The sequence below is a fragment of the Columba livia genome, chromosome 3, assembly GCF_036013475.1.
Source record: "Columba livia isolate bColLiv1 breed racing homer chromosome 3, bColLiv1.pat.W.v2, whole genome shotgun sequence".
In the NCBI taxonomy this organism is placed as follows: Eukaryota; Metazoa; Chordata; class Aves; order Columbiformes; family Columbidae; genus Columba; species Columba livia.
In genome coordinates, this window is record NC_088604.1 from 61,350,751 (window position 1) to 61,374,950 (window position 24,200).

General features: G+C 42.3%; 1 protein-coding gene across 11 annotated transcripts in view; it reads left to right on the forward strand.

Annotated features, from left to right (window-relative positions):
• The first annotated feature begins 436 nt into the window (after positions 1-436).
• ARFGEF3 (ARFGEF family member 3) overlaps positions 437-24,200 on the forward strand; it is an 89,345-nt gene continuing 65,581 nt past the window's right edge. For 3 of the 11 annotated variants that reach the window (XM_065057139.1, XM_065057141.1, XM_065057143.1), the window contains exons 1-4: positions 454-1,081; positions 2,218-2,269; positions 18,200-18,281; positions 21,204-21,335. In XM_065057139.1, coding sequence (XP_064913211.1) covers positions 997-1,081; positions 2,218-2,269; positions 18,200-18,281; positions 21,204-21,335 — 351 coding nt within the window. In that variant the 5' untranslated portion in view covers positions 454-996. Of the gene's footprint in view, positions 1,082-2,217; positions 2,270-18,199; positions 18,282-21,203; positions 21,336-24,200 lie in introns of all 11 variants that reach the window. The other 8 variants (XM_065057144.1, XM_065057145.1, XM_065057146.1 and 5 more) reach the window with 7 other exon arrangements.

Consider the following 24,200-nt stretch of genomic DNA (forward strand, 5'->3'; position numbering starts at 1 on the left):
GTGTTCTCCCTCCCAGGGATTGCCTTGTTGGGGGAACACAGGTGAGTAGGTTAAGTCAAGACCTTCAGCAAGTGCCAGGTGGGAACGAAGTTGTAGACCCTTTAGGGCACACTGACGTTTATTTGATGTCACTGATTTCAGAGGATGAGTGGCCCCTGCACAGGTGTCGGTGTGCAGGCCTGGTTCCACAGGCTGGAGCGAGGGCTTGCCCTGCAGCAGGACTGCAGGAAAAGGACCGCCGGGCTGCCCCGCCCGGGTGAGAGATCTCCACGCCGCGCTCCGTAGCGGGGCTGGCGGGAGGCCGGGCGGGCCCAGGAACAGGCCCCCACCTCAGCTCCGCAAAGCTCAGACAGCGTCTTCCAGCCCCCGGACGCGGAAACGCCGCCCGACCCCGCAAGGCGCCCGGCTCGAACCGCTCAGCCGCCGCAGGCAGACACCAAGCGCCCTCCCGCACCCTTCCCGGGGCAGGCAGGTCTGCCGGCGCCCCCCGCCCGCCCGTCGCCATGGCAACCGGACAGGCCGCAGCCCGCCAGTGCCGTGTTTCTCCCCAGGGGCGGCTGCCGCCGCAGGGGCCGGGTCTGGCGGCGCCGTTCACCGCTCCGCTCCCCAGGCGCAGCAGCCGCTGCCTCTCCCCGCGGCGCCGGGAAGGGACGCCCTGCGTCCCTGGGGCTGAGAGAAGCCGTGGCCGCCGGGCTGTGCCCGCGGCGGGCGGGGCCAGGCTCGGCCCCAGCCTGGCTGCGCCACCGCGGGGGAGCAGAGGAGGAGGAGGCAGAGGAGGGACTCTGCAGCGGCAACAACTGACGTGTCCCCGCCATGGAACTCGGCGTGATTCATCAGCCGCGGCGGGGCGGCAGCGAGGTGCCGCGCTCCGTCCCCGCGTAGGCACGGCCGCGGCGGGGGCAGCCCCGGCACCGTTCTGCCGCCCGCACCGCCCTCTGCTCCTCGGCGTCTGTCCCTCTGCCCCCGCGGCTACGCGAGGATCCCGGGGGAGGCAAGATGGAAGAAATCCTGCGAAAGCTGCAGAAGGAGGCGTCGGGGAGCAAGCACAGGGCCATCAAGGAGAGCTGCACCTGGGCCATCGGTAAGGGGCGGGGGGCGCAGGCAGCGGCGGCGGGCTGACCCTGCCGCGGCCGGGCTGCTGGCGGGGAGTGGAGCAGAGCACGGCCCGGCCATCCCAGTGCCCTTAGCGGTGCGGGGTAGGAGCCGCCGGCGGGGAGGTTTGATAACGACGGGGGCAGGGGGACCTCAACAAACTTGTTCCGCGCTGGCCGCTGAGCCTCCAGCGGGCGGGGAGGGACCGGAGCGCCTCGGGCGGCTGGAAATACCCGGAGCTCCGCGCTGCTGGGGGGGCTGTGGTCCCGGAGCATCCGCGTCCCCCGCCGCCTTCTGGGTCTTGAGAGGCAGATATGGGTATCAGTGGCTGTCAGTTTCTGTGTATGTTGGGCGTGTGTATGTGTCTTTTCTCTGAAAACCCTCATTCCTTTCCTGAATCTTCATAAAAAAATGTCCAGTACAGTTTTCACTGCTGGCTCACGTTCAGGCACCTATTTTAAAAGCTGGATTTTTTTTTTTAACTGGACTCCATAAGCTCTTTTAACCTTGCTATGTAATGGAAATCATGATCAATAAAATGAGATGTTCTTTTAAGGGAATATGAGTTTAGTTACATTTCAGCATCCACCCATTTTCAGAGATTGACTGAGGCTTAAAGTGCTTTTGATACTAACTGCCTGGAGCATTAGTCAACAAGACCCTTAACTTACATCAGCATAACTGTAGTACTTAAAATTGCTTTAAATTTTTGTTTTTCACCCATACATAGTTACAGCAATCTCTGATAGTTCATACCTGTTGCTGTATCATTACTGCCCTTTCAGCTTGATGTTCCCTGGGCTTCATTTTGTGTTATCCTTGCACAGCAGCCATACTAATACCATCTGTACTGTTCCAGTTTTGGTATATGTGCTGCTGAAGTGCTGATATGTTGAAAGGGAGTTCACTGAGGAGAAGATGGTACCCGGTACCTTCTCATTGGGCATGCAGTGTCCTGATTCATGTAAATCTTTGAAGACTCAGAGCAGCAGTGATTGTTCTTCTGCCAGCTGGAGTAGGTATAAACTTTAGGATTGTTGGTTCAGAGATTGTAGCCAAATGTATTACTATGATTGAACTCAAAAGTTTCTTTTAAAAGCCCAATTTTTTCCTTTGGTTCTACAGAAACGTTGGATTCTCCTGATGCTGCTATCAAGATACCTCCATACCAGCTAAGGTAAGAAGATTTAATGTTGAATCTGTGGAGCTGTGTTACTAAAATTAGAGTAAAATTTTGAATTAAAAATGAGATAGACAGAGGAGAGGGATGAATCTATGTGATTTCTTTAGTTTGTAGATATACATATCTGGGTTGGTAGTAGTCAGTAATTTGCTCATGAGCTTTTGGCCTCTAGCCGTGAATGAAATGTGAGGAAATGTGTTAAAATGGGCATGAGTATGTATAATGGTGACACTTGGTTAGAAAGGAGAGCTGTTTTATGATCTGGAGAGTTTTCCTTCTAAATTACAGCATTCAGTACAAGTGATGATGCTTTTCACTGTGTTTGTTTTCTTTTAAATCCAGATTAGTTTTTGTTTACTGAAAATAAATATTCTCGAAACTGAAAGGTTATATTACGGTAGAGCTAGGACACTGGGTATGAATTAACATAATACAGTTTCTATGCCTATTTCTTCCTTTAGCCTGCTAGATTATCTTAAGTAAGCCTTTTCCCTTCTTCCTGTCTCCATTTGTACACCTGTAAAATGGGGGAGGTGGCACTGCCCTCAGTTTTAGAGCTATTTAAGATCTCATTTTGGAGATTCTCATTGCTATGGAGAAAGTAAATAGTCAAGATTATTCACTGTCTCTTCTGACAGAACGGTTAGGAAGCATCAAAAGAAACTAGCAAGTGCACTGTTCAAAACAGGACGCTATTTCACACAGCTTATAGTTAAGGTGTGAAATGGTTAGGCTTGACTTTAATAAGAATGTAATGGATGCTAAAAATTTGCATGGGTTCAGGAAGCACCTCAACAAATCCATTGAAGAAATTAATTGAAGTCTATCAGATGCAAAGGTATCCCTTCTTATTCAGAAGTACTCTAGTCAGAGGTGATTGAGTTTCTAAGAAAGTATGTAAAAATGTTGCCATAAATTTGGCCTGTCCTGTCCTAGATATCTGCTATTAGGTGCTGACAGAGGTGACACTTTTTTACCACAATATTACTATCTTGAGAGTATTTTTATCACCTCGTTACTCCTCACTGCTCCTTTCAGGTATGCTTGGTGCAGCTTTGTGCAAGGAAAATTAGGGACTGAAGAGCTAGTTATTTCAGAGCGGTCACCAGACAGGGAAGGAATAAGAGCAGTTCTTTTGCTGCTCTAAAAACCTGCCAGCTGCAGCCTGAGGGGGCCTCAAGTCAATGGGGAGTGGATGTAACACAGGTCTGACATGACCAGTGCCTGACATATTCATTTCCAACACAGGCTGGGCAGCTGAGAACAGCTGGAGAAGTAATTCCCAGTAGTTTCATTAGACTTAGATTATGGTTGCTGTTGGCACTGTGGTTGGAGAAAACTGGCTTTTTCTCTTCCTGTTTATCACCCTTCATCTTTACAGTATATGGTCTCTCTGTTTTTAAGTACTATTCTCATTCCCTATGAATTAGTTAGCTAGCTGTTATTACATCTTCCTTTTTCACTGCCTCTTTATAGATATGCCTTTTTCTTTTCTTCATCTAATATTCTTAAAGTTGTATTTGTTTTGTTTGGTTTTTTGTTTTTGTTTTTTTTTTTTCCTACTGTAAATACTCATCTTTCCAAACAAAGCTAATACCTTCACAGGTCTAGCTATGATGAAGTAAGCTCTTAACATTAGATTTGCCAGTAACAATGTACTCAGTATTAGTGGATGTTTTACAAAATTGAGGCTGCACTAGAGAATTTGAATAAAAGCTTTGGTTGTGGGATCCTTGGTAGGGTTCTGCCATACAGCCTCAGACAGTGTGGGAGATGTCACTGTCCCCAGTACTCTGAGCTTATTCTTCATTCTCTGCTAGCAAGCTACTGCAAGACTCCAGATCAGCACACTAGGCTGCATCTTGGGCTGGAGTTTGCCTGCATGATGTGCAAACCAGAAAAAAGTTCATCTTTGCTTAGTATTGTTAAAGAACGGCACCATGACAGCTTGTTTCCTAACACTGGAAAAGAATAGCCTTGAAAACGGAGCAATGGCAAAGACCAGAAATACAGACAAGATGGGTGCAGGATGGGCAATCCTGACCATGTCCTTCTCTTCTTTCGTTTTGATGAGGTGCAGATTGCATCATCTGCTGTAACACATCAAACCCTGGCCGTTCATCCACTTTGAATCTGCCATTCACCCTTTCTGTTGTAATATTTTTGAGGTGTAGTAGCAGAGCTTGGGGATGTGGTCTGGAATATTCTGTGATACTGTAGATAGAGTGAAGGTATGTGGTGTCTTTCTACCAAGTGACCCTAATCCACAACTCTGATCTGAGGTATATAGTGGTAACATACTGGAAGCATTAAAGGCAGCGTGCCAAATTGTTTAGGAGAAAAACAGATATTTGTGAGATTTCTTCCAAGAGCAGCAGCTGAAAAGAGTATTTAGGGTATGTCATGAGGGGGAAAATGTTCCAGCTTGTTTAGTAGGAAAGTTTGCTGTGTCCTTAGAATATGCTGGATAAAACTAAAGTATATCAGCATTTGTCTGCAGTATGTTTGGGGATTTATCTGGGGCACATCTATACTGCATAGGAATGGGGAACAGAGATTTATGATCTCCCCTGTCCAGTTGACGTAAATACTGACTCAGTTTCAGAAATAGTGACTCTAGTAGGTACCCCAATCATTATTGTTTCTGTTTCTCCATGAAGCAGCATCTGGCTTCCACTAGCAAGTTGTGCTGTTTTTACTGCTGTTTAACAGGATGGCTATGCCCTTACTCAGGTCCTTCTTTTCATTCTGGAACTGAAGAATGAAGTCTGCTCATCAGAAGGTGTAAACTGCATACTCCCCTTTTCCCCCTTAAAAAGTAAATGGCCATTTGCTCGTTTCAAAACCGTGGTTCTAGATGAATAGAGGTTCTTCATAATGTATTATTTTAAGACAGTGATCCTAGTGTGAGAATGGGGAGGACAAGTTATCTTTTTTCATTTCCTCAGACTATGACTAGTTGAGTTCAGGCATTGTTATGTGTGTTGTATTAGCCACATACTTATCTTCACCATAGTGTTGGGGTAGATTAATCCTATGTTCTGGCTTGTTCCTGAGCTACTCATAGTATCCTCTCTTGTGTTTGGGTTCTGTTACTGAGCACCAGAGAGGCCACATGGTAGTTTCCTCAAGTCTGTGCTATTAGTTGGGTGGTTCAGCTGTGGCATTTGTCTGGGAACTGTTTCCAGCACTTGTCTGGTAACTGCTTAGACAGCAAGTGCCTGGTATGTTTGAGAGCACCTGGGAGTGCAGTGACCGGACACTCAGCCTGGAATGTTATTCTTTAGTTTGATAGAGATCTGTTGAGTATATCTTCAGGTAGTTAAATGAATGCAAATCCTAGTTGATGACCTAGCATATTGTGTGATTCTGTGATATTGATTCTAGTGGGGGACATTAGTTGAATGTCTCACTTTCTAAAGAAATACAAATCTCCAACAAATACAGACTTCCCTACAGAGTTCTGCCAGCCTCTGCCTGAGGAGGGGTATGAAATAGTAAAGATTAAAGTGAACCAGGATGGAAATAACCTTAAGCTAGTTGAAGGCTTTGCCATAGATGTCCTGTGAATTCTTGAGAAGGGAGAGTCACGTAACCCATTGGAAACTGGTCCGTTGTTGCCTCCCCTAGTATGATGTTTGTCTCTGAACAGGTGTTGTGAAGGTTAGATATATGCTAAGTGCTTGAGGAGGCTGAATGGATGACTTATAAATAATGAATTAGATAAAAAGAAATTGATGTGCTGATGTTTTAATTGGTGAGCTGACCACATGGAAAATAGCTAGAAAGAGCTTAATGTTGTCTGCTAGCAAACAATTGTTTGCTACTAAGTTGAGCTGCATTCACTTCAGTATTTTCAAGTGGACAAATTCTGCCCTAGGGCCAACCACCTACACTGAGCAACTCTCTCTTCTTGGCTAATTCCTGGCCAGTTTCTCCATTGTGGTTTTAGAGGCTGAAATGTGATCCATAAAAGGCAACTGAACAGACAAAAAAATGAGCCTTGAAAGAGAATGTTTGATCAGAGCGGTTTAATACTCATGAGGATTATATACATAGCGGAGAATAAAATAGGAGGCCGGGAAGCACTTGTCAGTCACAGTGTTTTGAAAAAACTTTGGTATACCGGAGTTTCTTGGAATGCTTTATGCAATTAAGTCGTGCCTCATAGGATATATAGAATTTAGTGGCTTTCTGTCAGCATGGTGCTGAAAAGAGGAGGTAGGTTTGGATTTTTGAGGGAGGCTGTGGTTTGGTGGGTAGTTTAGCTGTTGTGTTTTGGTGTTTCTGTCCTTACTGGAACCTGGAGTCTTATCTACAGAATTTCTTACCACGTCCCTACCATTCTTCATTTATGTTTTTATTATCCTAAAGAGGCTTTCTCATAGTTCCAAGAGATTTCCTGTAATTTCCAGGTCTCTCTACTATCCTGTTACTACTTTTCTTCTGACCAGAACATTGACAAGATATGTTTTTTGCTCTTTTGTCAGTATAGCAGGAGCATCGCTGCAGATTTGAGTCTGAGCTGTTCTGTGGAGCTTATGTGGCTATTGTCTCTTTACTCTCAGAGAAATGTGGCTGAGTGCAGAAGATGCTTATGCAAGACTCAGTAGTTTAAATTGCTCTTCATGCCAGCTTAAAGTTTCCCCTGTGGACTTTAAAGTAATGGCCATGAGACATGCTGATGAGTGAAGTGTTCTGGCGTAATAATGTATGTAATTTACATCCCTTCTTAGAGGAAGAGCCAGAAGGGCTTTCCAAATGCTTGCTTATCTGTTCAGCATATCTGTACACTGCACATCTCTGTACCTAAAAGTTGCAGAAAGTAATTGAAATCAAGTGGGGGCACAGGCTCAAGCCTTCCTTTTTGTGTTGGTAGCAGGTCTTGTGTTCGTCACTGCGAAAGCTTGCATCTCTCTGGTATTTCACATCAGCCTTTCAAAAATAACCAGTGTTTCCAGGGATTAGAGCTGGAGAGTCAGAAGTCAGTGGTGAGCAGGGTCCTCAGTAATAACTGGTTTATGTCCAGTTCTGTCTCCCCTGTCTGTGTTCCAGTATTATTCATCTTGGTGCTGGTTTTTGAGGGCAGTTTGTTAACTTCAGGAGCGCAGTGCAATGAAGAGCAGTCAGGAACAGAAGTAAGCCTTAAATTTAGCTGAACTCCAAAATATCTGTCCTCCTAACATTTTTTTTTCCTATAATCATGGGAATTTGGGGATGAAGTTGGTTCTACTCTGCCATTTGTTTTTTCATCTCTAACTTTGCATCTGACCTACTTCTTGGGAAGTAGATACAGCTTACAAACTCTTAAATAAAACAACATGCTCACACATTTTAGCTTGTGCTCAACAAATAATAAAAGCAGTAAGTGCAGTGTGATCATCACCAAACATCCAATGCCATGGAGACTTCCAGTCCACTTAGCTTTGCAGATAATTCACTTAAATAGTCTTGAGGCTTGGAATGAATTTTGACTTCTCCATTGTGAAGAAATATTTGTGATTTCCTGATTTCTTTCTTCTCCCATCTACTTAATTTTGTTCATCATTTCTGTTAGTTTCTTTCCACTGGGAGCAGATAGGGAAGCTTATCTGTCTATCTCTGTATTAATCAGATCCCCTGACGAGAAGAAAGGAGGAGGGAGGGAGGAATGACTGTCTCTGAGTTTTTTGGGGTGGTGTTTTTAGCATACACCTCTCTACTAGATTTTTCTTATTTGTAATGCACTTTGCTTCCTGCTTGTGCTGCCACAGCCACCTGGCATTAAGCACTCCTGTGCTTTCCTCCTGAACCTGACTGCTGGGTATGTGACTCATGCTGCTCAACCATTACACAGTTGCTATCTGGCATTCAGTAAGTGGATGATGAGTTCCCTGGCTGGCACCCGGCCAAGAAGAGATTATAGTGGCGGTGTGGACTGCTGAGCTGCATCTACTCTGCTGGCAGTTTACAGACTGCATCCAGACTTTTGGGGGGGCATTTACGTAGCCTGTTTGGTGTTTTGAATGGTGTACATGCTCTTGTCTTGATTCAAAATGTTGCATTCCTAGTTCTGTTATTGGAGGATGGGTGAGGCGAGGTGATTAATGTTTAGAAAGGCAGGGTGGCACTCTCTAATACAGTATTTGGATCAATCTGCATGTTTAATCTGGTGTATGTAACTGGCCCTATTTCTGTCTGATGGGCGGGTATTTTTATGTCAGCAAGAGCTTCACATCTGCTCTGGGGCCCCAAAGACAGCAGTGTTGGTGAGGAAAGGGGTGTATAGGGCCAGTTTCCATCACGCATGTCTGAACTCTTGCTGCCAAGGAAAGATTCCCAAAGTGTTGGAAGGCCTCTAGATCTAGGAGTCCCTAAAAACCTGTCAGCTGAGGTTATGACTCTTGAAGGTATCGAAGAAGGATTGATACTGTCATGGGAAAAGGTGCATGGTTTCTGAAATATTATTTCTGTCACTCTTTTTTAATGGATTTTTTGGTGTTTGTTTGGCATTTTTGTTTTGGTTTGTGTTTGCTTGTTTGGTTTGGGGGTTTGTTTTGGATTTTGTTGTTGCTGGGGTTTGTTTGGTTGTTTTTTTTTTGTTTGGTTGGGTTTTGTTGTTGTTATTTTGTTGGTTGGTTGGGTTTTTTTAAGGCAGTGCTTGCTGTTTCTGAAACTAACTTTCTACCCCTCCTGACATTCTTTGTAGTAGCAAACCTTAATATTCACCAGTGCTTTGGGTCGTTGTTCATTTTACAGATTCTTCTGAAACTCAATTCTAGATTTGTGAGAAAAGCCTGCTGTATATTGGTTTTGGCTGGGCTAGAGTTGATTTTATTCATAGAAGCTGGTAGATTGGGAGTGCGGAGCAGCTGGGTGAGGCTGAGCTGCCTTTTGAGGTTAACCCCCAACATACGGTTACTGTGCAATGTATGCAATTAATTCAGTACAGGAATAGCACCAATAAAAAATGAGAACCGCCTTAATTTTGAGTGTTTGTTTAATTTCTAACAACAAATGCAGCTACAATCTTGCCCCAAGAGTCTAAGGATGATAGTGGGATAGCTGTGTGTGTGTTTGTTTCAAACATCTGATCGGTTTTAGTGCTTGCAAAGGAGAAGAAAGTGAGAACATCAGGAGGCTGTTGATAATTGCCGTAGAGAATAAAATATGGTTGGGCGGGGAAACCAGGGAATGGAAGAGAAGTGACACTGAAACAGGGAGGATTCTTTTCCTACTAAATGAGGTTGACTCTGCTGTGGTCTTTGTGTGATGCTGTGCAAGTCATGACTTTTCTTTGTTTTGGAATTGAAGGGGTGAGTGGGAATAACAACTCTCTTCTCACAGTTCTTTTATTTATATTCTGTGAAAAGTAACTAAGCTGCAGGAAATAGACTGCCTTTGGTTTCCTTAAGTGTTTGTTTGCTTAAGAAATTGACTATGTTAAGGTGCAGTGAGTATAAAATTACATAATGCATTGCAAATGTAGGGATATTTTTAACAACCGTCCCTTAGGTCTGTCAAGATTTAGCATTACACTGCTGTGAAAGTTGAACAGAATTCCAGATTGCAGCATTAACCTTCAAAACGTAACTAGTAATAACCAGAAATATACCTTATCCTCCTGTTTCTTCATCAAACTGTTTTGTAAATAACTCTAGGCCATCCAACTGTAATGGAGACAATAAGTTCATTTGCAAGATGTCTGTGGTATAGTACCTCTGTCCCTCTTTTCTGTCTCCTCAATCCTACCCTGTTTCAGCGTTGTAAAACTTCTTCTGATGGAAGTTCAGTTCTCGTAAGATGCTTTACTTGTTCTTCTCAGTGTACTGAAATTTTGAAACAAAAATGTTTCCACTAGAAAAATCCTCAGCTTCCCTTCCAGGCTTACCCAATATAGGGAAAAGAGGTTTTGTGGAACAGCTTGATAAGCTTTTGAAATCGTGGGCTGAGCCAAGTCCAGTGTGTGCTCTAATTCAGGCCAGGAGGTGTACACTAGGCATGGATACTCTGCTCCTCACCTCATCTTCATTATGTGTTTCAAATGATAATCAATAAAATAAAATAAAAAAATCGATCAATAAAAAAATAAAGAGTACAGATTGCTTTATAATTAAGACCTTGTGAGGTTTACATGTGTTATTCAATTCCTTAAGAGCAGAGTTAGTAAGTGGCTGTCATACCTTGTGCAAAGGGCAAAAATCTACTGGGGTGGATGTTCTAGGGAGAGTGATGATAATGTGTCACAGATTACGCTACAGCTTTGGAGACTGGAAGCATCTTGATTATTATTTTGGCCTTTTCCACTTTAATATTATGTAGAATCTTTTGTTATCTCTCTTCCTCTTCTCTCAAGCAAAGGTGCATTTTGTTCTGTTTCGGTTTTGCCTTGACAACAGTATCAGGCTCCTATCTAGGAACTTTGTGTTGAAATCAAGATGTTATTAGTGAGTATAGCGAAGAAGCAAATGACTTAAAGTGCTCTCCAGCCGAGTGACTGTGCTGAGCTATTTCATTATGATTGTATGAAGTCTCTGGTCTTGGCTGCATTAGGCTGGGTGGAAGATTAAATTGTTAACATTTGCCTTTCCCATGAGTAGAGCTATACTTCTGCTGCTATGGCAAATCCATGTACCTTGGAAAGTAAGTAAATAAATAAAAAAAAAAATAGAAATGCCACTATGTCACTTTAATACCAAGCAGTATTAAATTGCAATCTCATTCAATATTCTAGGTTGAAAAATTCTTAAAGTCATAGCTAACAAACTGTACAAATTTACATTTAGGCATTATTCCTCACTTGCTTTTTTCCTGTATTGTTAAGTGTCCTCTGATAAGCAACTCTTATGCTTCCCTCCAGAGGCAGGTTTATTTTAGCATTGGGAGAAGTGATTACTTTCTGTCTTGGTTTGAAAAGCAAAGGGAGTCAAGGGAAGAGGGGAATATATGTACATGAAAGAAAGAGGATGGAAAAAGGAAATACTTAGCTGGAAGGGAGACCCAGAGGGAAGTCCAAGAGAGAGCTGATGTTGGCAGCAGAGGTGAGAGAGAATCAGATTCAGAGAGTTAAACCTCAAGTCATATGAAAAGAAGTCTTCCCACTGTAACTGAATAAAAGTGAAGAGTTTTGTACTGTCTGGGGAGAAAAAGAATAAGAGGTTTTGTTTTGTTTAAAAGAAAAAAACAAAACCAAAGTTCCAAGTGATTAGGAAATAAAATAAAAATCATAGAATAGTTTGGGTTGAAAGGGACCTTCAGAAGTGACCTAGTCCAACCCACCTGCAAAGAGCAGGGGCATCTTCAACTAGATCAGGTTGCTCAGAACCTTGTCCAACCTGACCTGGCTTTCAACCAGAAATTATGAAGTTATTAGTAAAGGTGGAACCTCACCTGGTTATGTGAGAGGCAAATCTCTTGACATGGGAAACATGCACACAAGTGTCTCTGTGCTTGTGAGTAACTGGGGTAAAATCTTGCCTCTGCTGAAGCATGTCAGAATTTATATCAACAGTTGATGGTAGGCTCTCAACTGTTTTTGTTTGTTTTTCAAGACCTGAAAACTGCAACGCTAAGTGCTTGTTTGTTCTTATGAAGTGCTGTAGCATCAAAGTTGTATAACAGTGTATGGTTATCTTGCAGTGGTACAGCATCATAAAGATAACTTACTGTTGGGGGAGGGTTTCTTTGGGGTGTTTTTTGTTTTATTTGTTTGGGGTTTTATGTTGTTGTTGTTGTTCTTGAAAAGGATGGTTCTAACTAGAAGGCTTCAGATTTTGTCTTTCGTTATATTGCTCTAAGAAGTCTCTAAGTACTATTAACAAACTTGTATTTGCATAGTGATAGACATTTTAGTGCTGGAGGGCTCTGTTGTAGTCATCTGGTCCAAACTTGCCATATATTTGTACGCTGCAAGCTCCAGACTTCTGAGCTTGACTGTAATACTCTTCATAAGTGGGATGGTCATAATAATTTCTCTAGACTCTGAGCAAGGACTTAAAATCTGCTTTCTTCTTGAAGAGCTTTTGCTTGAAAAAGGATGTATTTATTTCCTGTTCCTCCTCCAAGTTTTAAGTACTTCCATTGTGAACCATAAAGTTGTTGGTGGGTTCTTTTATCAACTTTCTCTAAGCTTAGCACAAGAGAAGAACAGTTACAGATATTTCTACTTTATATGTACATGTGTTCATATATACACTGCTGGATTTGTTTTACACAAATCACACCACTTTGTGGTTTTTTTGTAGAGGGACAGTATTTGCTCCTTTTTGGTTTATTTAAGGGTAGCAGCTGGGAGTACCTCCAGAATTTTGAGAATTCATCTTTCCCATTTATTTTCTCATGGTGGGCCAACTTTTCTGCTTGAATGAGTGAGGCTAATGGAGTTACACACTGTGACACTTTGTTCATTTTAAACAGCCAAGACGGAGCAGCAGTTCTGAACTGTCAGTGTTACTCTGACTGAAAAAGTCAGATTCTGGCTATGACTGTTATCCTGCCTAACAAACAGCGTATCAGAAAATGGCAACAGCCGTGAATCAAATTCTTATCTGTTCTTTGACTGGGCTGTGAATTATGCTATGGAATACAAATTACATGCTGATAAGGCCTTGAGGTTCTGAATTTTGCTTCTGCTATGTAATTTTCAGGGGGAAGATAACGCAGAGAGATGTCTTATTTTTAATCTCTACTTTTAATCCCATTTCTGAAAGTTAATATGGTTATTGCAATTTGCATGAAGGCAAATAACTTCTAGAGTGGTGACAAATACTTCATTTATAGTGCCCCCTTCTCTAAGTCAGAATTGTGGAGGTGAAGCTGGGCCAGGAGACTGTGTTCCAGGCACTAACAAGAAGGAGTTAAGACTGGGCCATTTCCTACCTTCATTATAATTTGTATTATGAGAGTGAATTAATGAACCATTATTCTCCTCTCACTAAAGACTTTTTCTGCTACAATGAGGATAGAAAGATTTTTATTATCTCTTACTTACAATAGTAATCTGTCTTGCTCTGACCTTTTTGGCAGTCTGTTTTGACTGACCTGTCATAGTACCCCTTGTGACAGACCTGCAGGGCAAGAGGTAAGTTGATGAGCCATGGCAAACTCCAGTGACTAGAAAGGTTGTTATAACCCAGTGTGCTGAATATAGAGGGTGTTTAGGTTCTTGTGACTCATTCTGCAGCTTACGAAGCTGACAGTCGTGTAGTGGAGTGGCTCAGGAAGGACAACCTGTGCTCCTGGAGACACTGGTCCTGGATTCTGGGTTCTGTCTCTGACCTTTTTGCTTGATCCTGGGCAGGTGACTTGGGATTCAGTTAAGATACCATGGAGGCCTAGTGACAAAACTCTAGGTAGCTTCAGTAGGAACAGGGCTGAATTTTTGTCCTTGGTGCTCTCTGCTTACTCTGTTTTGCACGTAACAAGGTCTGCACTTAACAAATGCTGTTTTCTCTAATGACGTGCCAGTTAGTGCAAATGGCTACTGGTTTCTAGTGACCTTAGAATATATATTTACATATATATATATATATATATATTTTGTTTGTTTGTTTTTAATTCGCCTTCTGGGTCAGAACAGGAGAGTTGTTGGCACTATTTGTTTTGAAGGGAGGAGACTTCCATCATGTTGTACTCATTCAATATTTGTGTGTTATACCAGATTTTAATGGAAACACTGTGACTAAGAAAGCTGCTTCATGACTCTGCAGTTACTTTCTGTGCATTAAAATAGTTCTTCCAGACTCTCTTGTGCTGTCAGGTAAAGAACACTACATAAAGAACACTACAGCCAGGATCTGTTATTGGCACCTCTCTCTTCTTTGTCTTCCCCCCCAAACCCCCCCTGCTTCTTCCTCTTTGGGAGGGTGGTTCCTTTGGTTTGGTTTGGTTTTTAAACTGAGCTGTCTTTTGAGAGCACTGCTATATGGACATATGCGAACAATGCAATTAGCATGGATTTCAGCATAGTACAGTACTTGGATCTGAACACATCCTTTTTCTTCACTACCATTCCTTCTTTACACCCTCACAACTTCTTCCTTCCCTCTAGATTCTGCTTTAATTGCTTTGTTTCATCTGTCAATGCCCAGCATACCTTATTCCAAAGCTTTTGGCAGCTTCCCCTCTTCTAAGTCAAAGGTGCTCCCTTCCTTTCATACCCACGTTGTGTTGTACTTGACTTGTCTCATGCAGGGTTAAATTGGTATGTGTGCCTAAAACTGTATTTGTATGTGTGTCCCCACCTGCATGGATCAGTATGGAAGTATAAGAGTTCCAGTGTGAAACTAGTTTCTGTACACTAACGTAAATGGAAAACATTCTTCAACTTGAAGTATATGGTTGTGTACTAGTTTATTCCGAGAGCATCACATGGGTGAACTGTGACTTGACAGTATGGAACTGCAAAGAGTGGAGTAAGCAATGAGATCCGATGTTGTGAGACCACTCAAAATTGTAAAAGGAGTAAGGTATTAGAGGAAACCTCAATCCCTTTCTTTATTACATTCCAAGACCAAATTCTGGTCTGCATTATCTCTTGTGCAGCCTTATTTAACCCAGTTCTTAAGTGGCAGACCTTAGCAGGGACCAGTTGTGTTAGTTTACATCATCCTCTCCCATTCTGTCTGAGGATTGTCTGCTGTGTCCTGTGTTCTCATATTAGCAGATGATGCATTTAAATAGCAGGTTGAACTGAAGTGTGGAAGATGCTCAGGCTAATCAGCATTGTGAGGTATCTCTGCAGGTGTTTTATAGCTGTAGCATGGAAATGCTAAAGATTTAATTGACTGAGTGTGTAACAAGAACAGGAAATGACACAATGGCAATTCATTTTCTCCAAGAATACAGTGGAAGCACAGGCTGCAGCAACCTTAATTAGGTTTTCACTTAAACATTTTAAGCAAGGATGGGAAGTTCAGCTAATTGAGTCTGTCCTGATTTCCATCCTCCTGTTTGTCATTGTTTGCTCTTCATTTCGGGAGATATCTCAAGAAACAGCTCTTGTTGTTTTCTGCTCATTACAGTATGTGATGACAGATGGTAGGCAACACACTGATGTGCGGAGTAGCTACACGTAAGCCATAGGAGCTCCAACCTGTCTTCATTATAATGAAACTGAACTGGATCCAGTCCAGTGACTTCTGACTGCCTTCTCTTTCCCCTCTCCTCCCTGTCTCCATCCACTTTAATGTGAGAAGAAATTTGTTGTGCATTAATAATACCCCAAACTTTTACATGCTGTTGCAGTGAACTGTAGAAAGTCTAAAAGAAACATGATGTTCTGCCCTGAAGAGGTGCAGGTCCAAATAAACATCAGCTTTTAGCATCCCTGCAGTTAGTACTATAAGCTATTGTGATTTTTTTTTTTTTCTTCCCTTCTTTTTCTCCTGTGTGTGCCTGACTGACTGACTACCAGTTAATGCACAGGTACCTTGTTTTGGCACCTGTTGATCTACTAATTTCAAATGTGAGTTCTCTCCCAGAGGGTGATAATGACAACTTATTTTAAAAGAGAAGAGGCAGCATAGAAGTTGGCACTTAAAGGTGCTTTGTGGGTTAGAGATGAATTGCTGTGGCACATCTCTAAACTTCAAAGTCCTATCAAAATTGCCTGCATGCTACAAATGTTCCCAGGTCCAGGCAAAGCTGGCAGTAAATACACAGGCAGTAGCCAGCTCTGTACTGGCTAGAGGATTACTGTCTGAACCTGGGAGTCAATGTTTTGGCAGATTCTGTAGATCTGGATCATATGACACTCTATGAGGAAATATTTCCTAGATTTCTGTAATTCAAGCTGTTGGCTGCTAAACTTGCAGGTGTTAAGAGTCCTTTTAGTTAAATTGATTCAAGAAACATTCAAGAAAGGAGCTTCTGAGAAAATCGGGCTTTGTGCCTGTTTGTTTCTCAGAATATCCTAAGTGAAGCAAATGGTTAGCTTTTAGTTAGAAACCTATTTCAAGACACACATGTAGTCATCTTCTAGCTTTTTAGAAGTCTGTATAATTCATGTTTCTTTTAAAAAGCTTCTTGTGGTGTTATGCCGAATGGCCTTTTACAAACCTGGAAATATGAAAAGAACTGCAGATTCTCAAGAGGTCTTTGCCAAGTACAGAAGCTTGCTGGATTGCTTACCTGAGCTTGTGACTCTCAACTCTTTGTCATTAAAGGCAGGGGTTGCATTTCAAAGAGTAAACAGCAGAATTGTGCCCCTTGGGGTAGCTTGTGATTTGTGCTTTTTTGGGAAAGGTGGAGAGAAGGGAATACCAACTGAACACACCCAAAACAGAGTTAACTTTTCAGAGTGGACATTCAGTCTCCTCTGCAAGCAGGATCCACTGAAGGAGTACAAGCCAGGTTCGCCAAAGCTGGGATGGTCAGTGTTTGGTAATTTACATTTAAATTTTTTTAAAAGCAAGTTCTGGTTGTAGACTGCCAGTTTTGGGGGGAGGTTGGCAGGTTATGGGCAAACTGTGATAAAGCATGACTTTAGGCAGCATTGACAGTGCATCTGAAACTCTGGTAATCAGTATTGCTCTAACCCAGGGCTTCTCTTTAGCTAGTTATCGAAGGGAGGATGTGCAAGAGGAGCAGACTGTGCACACTGGTCTACTGCATGTGTTTCATTCATGTCCGAACTTGAACCTTTAAAATTGTAGGAGAGTTAGTCAACTGAAACTAAGTGAATTCAGGTAAAAAGCAGTTCACAGGGGCTAAAGAGGAAAAACTCTTCATTTTGGTATATTTAGAAATTAAACATCTTTGACCCTACTTTGAAAAGACAGGGGGTTTGTATGTTTGTTTGAATGCATTGAGACTTGACAAAGAAGAATAGTTCAAATGGAACAAGTCAGGGCTTTTTGGTTTCCAGTGAGGTAAGAAAAGACTCAACTGGTTCTTCCTTCTTACCTTGCACATACTTGTTTCCATGGGGAGGAAATTAATACAATTCTGAAAGGGCTCCTTGGGGTACAATGCAGATAGCTGGAGAACTAATACTCTTAAGGGCTGGCACAGAATGGTTTGCCAGAAGCAAGTGTGTCTATACAAATGCAAAAATAGACTCTGTATGAAGAGATAAGAGCCTCTTATGATATGTGACCTAATGAAGTGTTGCAAACCTCTAGGGGCACTGTAGTTGGACATCAGCTGAGTATCTCTGATCAGCAATGGGTTCCTTGCCAACTAGCAGGATTTGCTGAAAGGGCTTGTGGTTACTAGGTGCTCCTCAGATGCTGCAGCCCTCCTCTGATAAGGAACAAGGAGTAAAGTGGGAAGTCATAGCTCCAGACACTCTTTGGTTTGGTCGCCAAATTAGAAAAACTCAGTATGTGAGCACTGAGTCGAAAGCATCTAAAATATTATCCTAGTTAGTTATTTTAATATTTTTAAAAAGGTGTTATTCTGTAATCAAAGTGCAGCTTAGTCATAGTTGTTGTGCATGCTACATGTACAGGTGTACATTTGCTTTTGTCTACAGCATTTATAATTGGAGGGAGCTAAAATGACAGGGCATACTGTACTGTAAAGGAGACCATAGACCAAAACTTGACTAATAGAAAGTGAATTATGAAACTACTTTTTTAGCAATTTGAGTATTAAACAGAAGGTGACTGAAGTGTAATGCCCATCATGCTGAGTTGAAGGACCACCATTGATGTGTGAATCCCTTCATTATGCGTTGCACATTCATGTATGCACACAGAGGGCTAACAGTTGGGAAATATTTTGTGGGATTTGAATTAAAAGACCATTCTTAACAGTATGTGAAGAAATATGCCAGCTCTCTTTAGAGGGTAAATGTTCTTCCCTGAGTTGTGAAATTCTCCTTGATTCCTGTATGCATTATCTTACTGAAAACGATACGGCCCTTCTGGAATGTTCCTCCTTTGAATACCAGTTTCAGTTCCATTGTTCCCTCTCATTTTTACTGTTTTTAATTTTCTGCAGGGAGAAGTGTCTCCTTCCTCTCCAACTGGCTCTGGAATCGAAGAGCATGAAACTGGCCCAACAGGCTCTAGCAGGCATGCAGGTATGGCTTTCGAGTGAGTGTGTTAGTGGGTAGTGGGTGTCATGGAAATCTAGGCTTTTCTTTTGAAAAATACTGCAGGAAAAGTGTCTGTCCTCAGGTGGACCTAACAATAATGTTTGTGTTTCTGTAACAGTGTTCAGAAGTTAGGATGCAAGTAAAGGCCAGTGATTCCGCAGAAGCTAAAAATGTTCTGCAGATAGGTGGAAGTTCCTGGCTTTCAGTGCTGAAATGGAGATGTACTCTTCCTTGTATGGCCTTGTGCTACCCTCAGTAAGCCTTGCCACTTCTAAATGTCTTGGAAACTAATCTGAGTCAAGTTTTTTCTGTTTTATTTAATTAGAAGAGAGGACTGCAGTGCTTGAAAGATTGAGAGGCTAACAAAGGATCTGGGAGCTGTGTTCTCTATGTGTGGGCGCTTTCCATGCTTTTTGTACACTGAAAACAGTAGGAGTAGCATCTGATTTGAAAGTTTAAGGAACTGCGAAAGAAAACAGCACTGCAGCATAAGCAATAAAATGACTCTTGGGTTTGACGGTATAAAAACTAAATTAGTTTAGCTTTCTTTTAGTTCAACAAATGAGTATCAGTAAATACTTAGCACTAGGGGAGTGCTAGTTGTGGAAAAAGCTGGTACGCTGCTGGGGTGTAAAATGCATACCACCATTTTCCAAAAAGAAATTTCTCCCTCCAAGGGCAAGCATGAAGTTGTTTTGGGCGTATAAGGATGTAAGCGGTCATTCAAATTCACTTAATTCAGCATAGGATGTGTCAGGCATTTGTTTAGACAGTGCCCCGTACTGGGATGTGACATAGCTGTGGGAGGCTCTAGCTAAGGGAAGAAGATACTTTCTGAAGGGTCACTGCAATTATTGGGCTCTGCCAGAAGACACATGTTGCTTTCTTGCAGCATAGTCCTCTGGTCCCACTTGGAGGTCCTGTGCCCTGTGTTTCAGATATATGAGCAGTGGGAGGACGAGTAGGGGAGGGAGAGGGGGTTGCTTTTAAAATGAAAGCAACAGTAGACTAGTGGGATTTGAACATATGTTTGCTCTTGTACCAGTGCAGGTATGCCTGTTAGAAGAACTCTGTAGAGTGATGATTGACTAAGATTAGTGGAAGAATTATGAATGTCTCCCTATCCGCTCCAGTATAACTTCCTTGAAAACACTCGGTGAAGATAAATTTTATTTTTTTACTCTTCTAACTTGCTGCACATATGCTTGAGTTCTGTAGGAACTGGAATTGCCAAGCTGTGTATTTGCAGCATGGCACCTTAAATGAGTGTTACCTCCTATCTAGAAGCCTAATAAAGTAATCCAGGCAAAAATACAGTCCTTCATCTGCATTTATGGTATGTGAACTTTTAGGAAGGACATAACAGCACGCCATGCAACTGATGTTAGGGAGATAGGTTAAAAAATAGGCTAAAAGACAAAAATGAGATGAAGTACAACTTTCATCTACCAAAAGTAGGTCACAGGATAGTGGAGATTAGGAGATACCTCAGGAAACCATCTGGTCCAGCCCCCCTGCTCAGGTAGGGTCACCTAGAGGAGGTTGCCCAGAACCATATCCAGATGGCTTTTGAATATTTCCAGGGAGGGAGACTCCACAACCTCCCTGGGCAACCTGTGCCAGTGCTCAGTCACCTTCACATTAAAGTGTTTCCTGCTGTTCAGGAGGGACCTTCTGTGCTTCAGTTTGTGCCCATTCCTTCTTGTCCTGTCAGTGGGCACCACTGAAAACAGCCCACCTCGGTTCACTTTGTACCTTCCCTTTAGGTACTTTGATGAGACCCCCCCCCTCCAAACCTTTTCTCCAAGGTAAACAGTCCCAGCTTTGTCAGCCTTTCCTCATGGGAAGCTCCAGTCCCTTCATTATCATAGTGGCCTTTCCTTGGATTCTCTCCAGGAGCTCTATATCTCTCATACCAAACTAAACACTCTCCTTTATATAGAAAAACATATCATTTTCCTTGTAAGTTGAGTTAAGTCTCAACAGGCTGTACAGTGCTAAAGCACTTGCTATATTGCTATGTGGGAAATTCTTAAAATGTTGTTGTGGGTTATCCCTGGCTGTCAGCTCAGCCCTACCCAGCCGCTTACTCGTGCCCTCTTAATGGGGTGGAGGAGAGAATCGGAAGGGTAGATTTGAGAAAACTCATGGTCTAAGACAGAGTTTGATAGGGAAAGCAGAGCTGCATGTGCAAGCACAAGAATATTAGGGATTCATTCACTCCTTCCCATGGGCAGGCAGGTTTTCAGCCATCTCCAGGAAAGCCGGGCTCCATCACATGCAATGGTTACTTGGGAAGACAAATGCCTTAACTCTGAGTGTCTTGATCGCATACCTGATTAGTCAACTTCTGAATGACATAAAAAACATCTTGTCAGTGATCAGAAGTGCCACCTCCACAGTGCTTGTGCTCTGTTGGAGAAAGCAGGATGACAGCTGAGTCTTGTGTCCTGCTGGATAGGGTATCTGATAGCACTAGTTTGAGGCCAGGATACCAGACTGAGTGGGATTTTTTTTGGCATTGTTCTTTGCATTTGCAGGGAGTGTGAGGGTTCCACCCTCTCCCCATTTGTTGAGAGATTTTGCTGAGAGCATTACTTGGAATGGTTTGTGATCTCTCACATCAGTTGCTGATGTCTGCTTTCTTCTGGACACTGGAGAAGTGGGATGGGGAAATGGAATGGCAGCTGATTCAAAAGATGTTAATTGTCTTCATATGGTGGCACAGATCTCCTGGTTTTTGCTGTAGTTTTGTATTTTGTATTATTAGATCAATTTGAAATTTGTACATAGAAAACCTAGCCACCATAGTACCAAACACTAATAGGTTTAGGTGTAGTAGTTTACAGCAGAATTGGGCAGAGGCAATTTTGTCTCAACCTGTACTTTGCCATTTTTTCTCTGCAGAAGCTACTATCTGATGAGAGGTTTGTATCCGTGGAAACAGACTCAGATGAGAAACAGTTGCTTAATCAGATGCTGAATGCCGTCAAAGTGACTCCTTCACTCAACGAAGACCTACAGGTTGAAGTGATGAAGGTTAGTGTTTCACACACATCAGTGCTTGCAACGAAGGCTGCGTGACCAAATGCTGTGGTTAGCAAACAAATTAGCTGTTGCCCTGGAAATCTTCACCTTAGAATGGTATTTGATTCTCTCCTTCCTGCAGGCAGATGTCAGTTGTTTTCATTTCTACTTGGTTTGTTTTTCCCTGGCTTAAATAAGAGACAGTTATATTAAGAGTCAGTGCACTGGTGGTCCCAGTTTTTGCAGACTGAAACAGAACAATCAGTTCACCTCATGAGAGTTCGCAGGTAAATGACTTGTAGATTTGGAAGTTTGTGTTTGGTATTGAGCTTTAGTGCTCATGGAGTGGGGTGTGCAGGTATGTAATTTTGAATTATGTGTGCACAGGTGCTTTCTAGCTTGTTAGTTGTATGTTCTCTTTGTAAAATGCTAATAATGGAGCATGATTTGTTTAGGCACCCAAATGTCCCTAGACTAGTGCATGAGAGAAATTGTTTTCCATACTCAGTGAAAACTTTCATTTTTAGAAATGCTTTAGCATTCTTCTGTGTGTGTTATGAAGTGTAGCTGCTGGGAGATCCTGTTTTGGAGGGGAGTTGCTGTCAAATTTCTTTGCCCTGTTATTGGGTTGATTGTATGACTTGCCAGTGCTGCCATAAAAAAGTGACTTTCAATATCTGTATTTGTGTGAAGCAGTACAGTGGTGTGTAGTTCTCAGATGTTTGGGTGTAAACTCTGTACTACAGGGTTTGTTGTGCTATAGCTGATTTTTGGAACAAACCTGGTGGTCCTTTTTGCATGTTTACTATACCTAGCCCTGACTGATATATTTAAGTCTACTTACTGGACTGTCCTTTACTTCTAAGTGCATAGATTAGGTATTTTATTTCTTTCTTGCATGTGATATCGTTGTTCTAATGAATATATATTATCCACTCTGAAACTGCTCTGGACTAGTTGTTCTTTTTGCCCCTGCAGATGCCTACCTCGGTGCAATATAAACTCTGTGTCAGAACATGCAGAATGGTGGGCCTAGCCGCAGAAAAAAGGGAGGAATATTGGTGTGGACTGTTACACAGTTTATGGGAGCAGGCTTCTGCCCACATAGGGGCTGAACTGGTGACACCCAGATCTGCATCCCTAACCCAGCATGCCTTCTTCCTGCCTTTTGTCTCTCTGGTGGGAAAAGGGAAGAGTTAACTAGTACTACTGAACTAGCAAGTCTCTCTTGCTATGCAGTAATGTTTTGCAAGTCGCTTTTTTTACCTTCTTGAGTGCTTCAGATTCAGAATCTCCCTGCACACAATTTCTTTGAAAGCCATGACATGTATCTGTGATGCGTTTCTCCCACACTGCAAAGAATGTGAGCACTGTATTTTACTACAGTTACAAGTGAATATCTTTTCAAGTTGTCTTGATATGTGAGAAGGAAAAAAAAAATCCAAACCACATAAAACCAAAGCCAACATGTTCAGTTCCATTTTAAGCGCAAAAGAGGGGAACATCGTTCTCATTCAACGAAGTGAAATTTTGATGTACAAATCCTTTTCTGGCTAAAAGCAGAGCATGTATGGTAAAAGTCAGGCTACGTCTTTGTATCCTGAGAACAAAGCAAAACCTCTATTTCGATTTAAGTATTTCAAGAGACAAGAGGATCAAAACATACTGTAATCAGGGCAGTTAAAACTCAGAGGCATTAAATCTGAGCCTTGCCTAAAAGTCAAATCAAGTAGAGAGCTTTTTACATTGTAACCTGGAGGTTTCAGATGCCACTGTAACACTTGAAAATGTTGTAGCTAACCCAGATCTGTTGGAATGGCTGAAGCCTTCAAGGGTTTTTCAAGCAGCTGGTCTCAGCAATGCATTTATACCCCTGGATCTGCTAAAATGTGTCCTCCAGGCAGTGTATGATTGTACATTAAACTCTGTTACTCCATTCCAAGGAGATTAAATACATCTTTATCCAGGGCAGATATTAGACACTACTAAAGATGAGCAGGTTTGTGTGAAACTGGGTCAGCAGTGATACTGGCTGGCTGCTTTGTGACTTGATACACAGTTGCACCAGTCTTGCAGATGTTAAGAATGCAACCATCAAAGAATTCACAAAAGCTTTCAGTTGTGCAAAATAGATGTGAAAATAGAGGTGTGGTAGTACAGACTTTGTTGTAAGTTGCTGGCACGTCAGCTCCTAAATCACTTAAATGTTGTGGTTTGGGTTTGGTGGGGGTTTTTTGTTTTTAATCCTACCCAAAATTTCTGCTGTTGTTCCCAATAATTGTGCACCAGAAATTCACACTTCATGCATTATCCAAAATAAATGTTTTGGATATTTATTTTAATGTTTTATTGTCACCCACCTGTATTGCAGATGTCAATGTGAAGGGATTTGATTAACTCTTTACATTCAGGTAACTGGAAGTTGGAATTGGCAGTGAAAAGAAGAGTGCAGGAAAGAGGCATAAGTGCAGTTAGTTGCCTTGCTTGATAGGCTTTTGGAATCTGTCAAATATTATTGTGACGTGGCAGCATTAGACAGGAAAGACATAGAGTAACTGAAATGGTTACTGTAAATAAATGGAAAGGAGTGCTAGCTGGACCTCCTCTGGAACTGAAAACCATGCAGTTGGGGCCACTGCTGTGGAAGTGAAACAGCACTCGCTAATTTATGCCTAGATGTCAAATCCTATTTATTTTTAAAGGATGAGTGTCATGGCATGTTCTACAGATTCCTGAATTGGAGGATCACAAAACCAGCAAGCTGACAGTGTCCAGGCTGAAGGGCCAGGGCTGGGGATTGTGCTGGAGGGCATCCTGGGCAGCCAGGGAAGATCAATACTGCTGAAATGCAGCTGCCAATATGACCTCAAAGCCTTC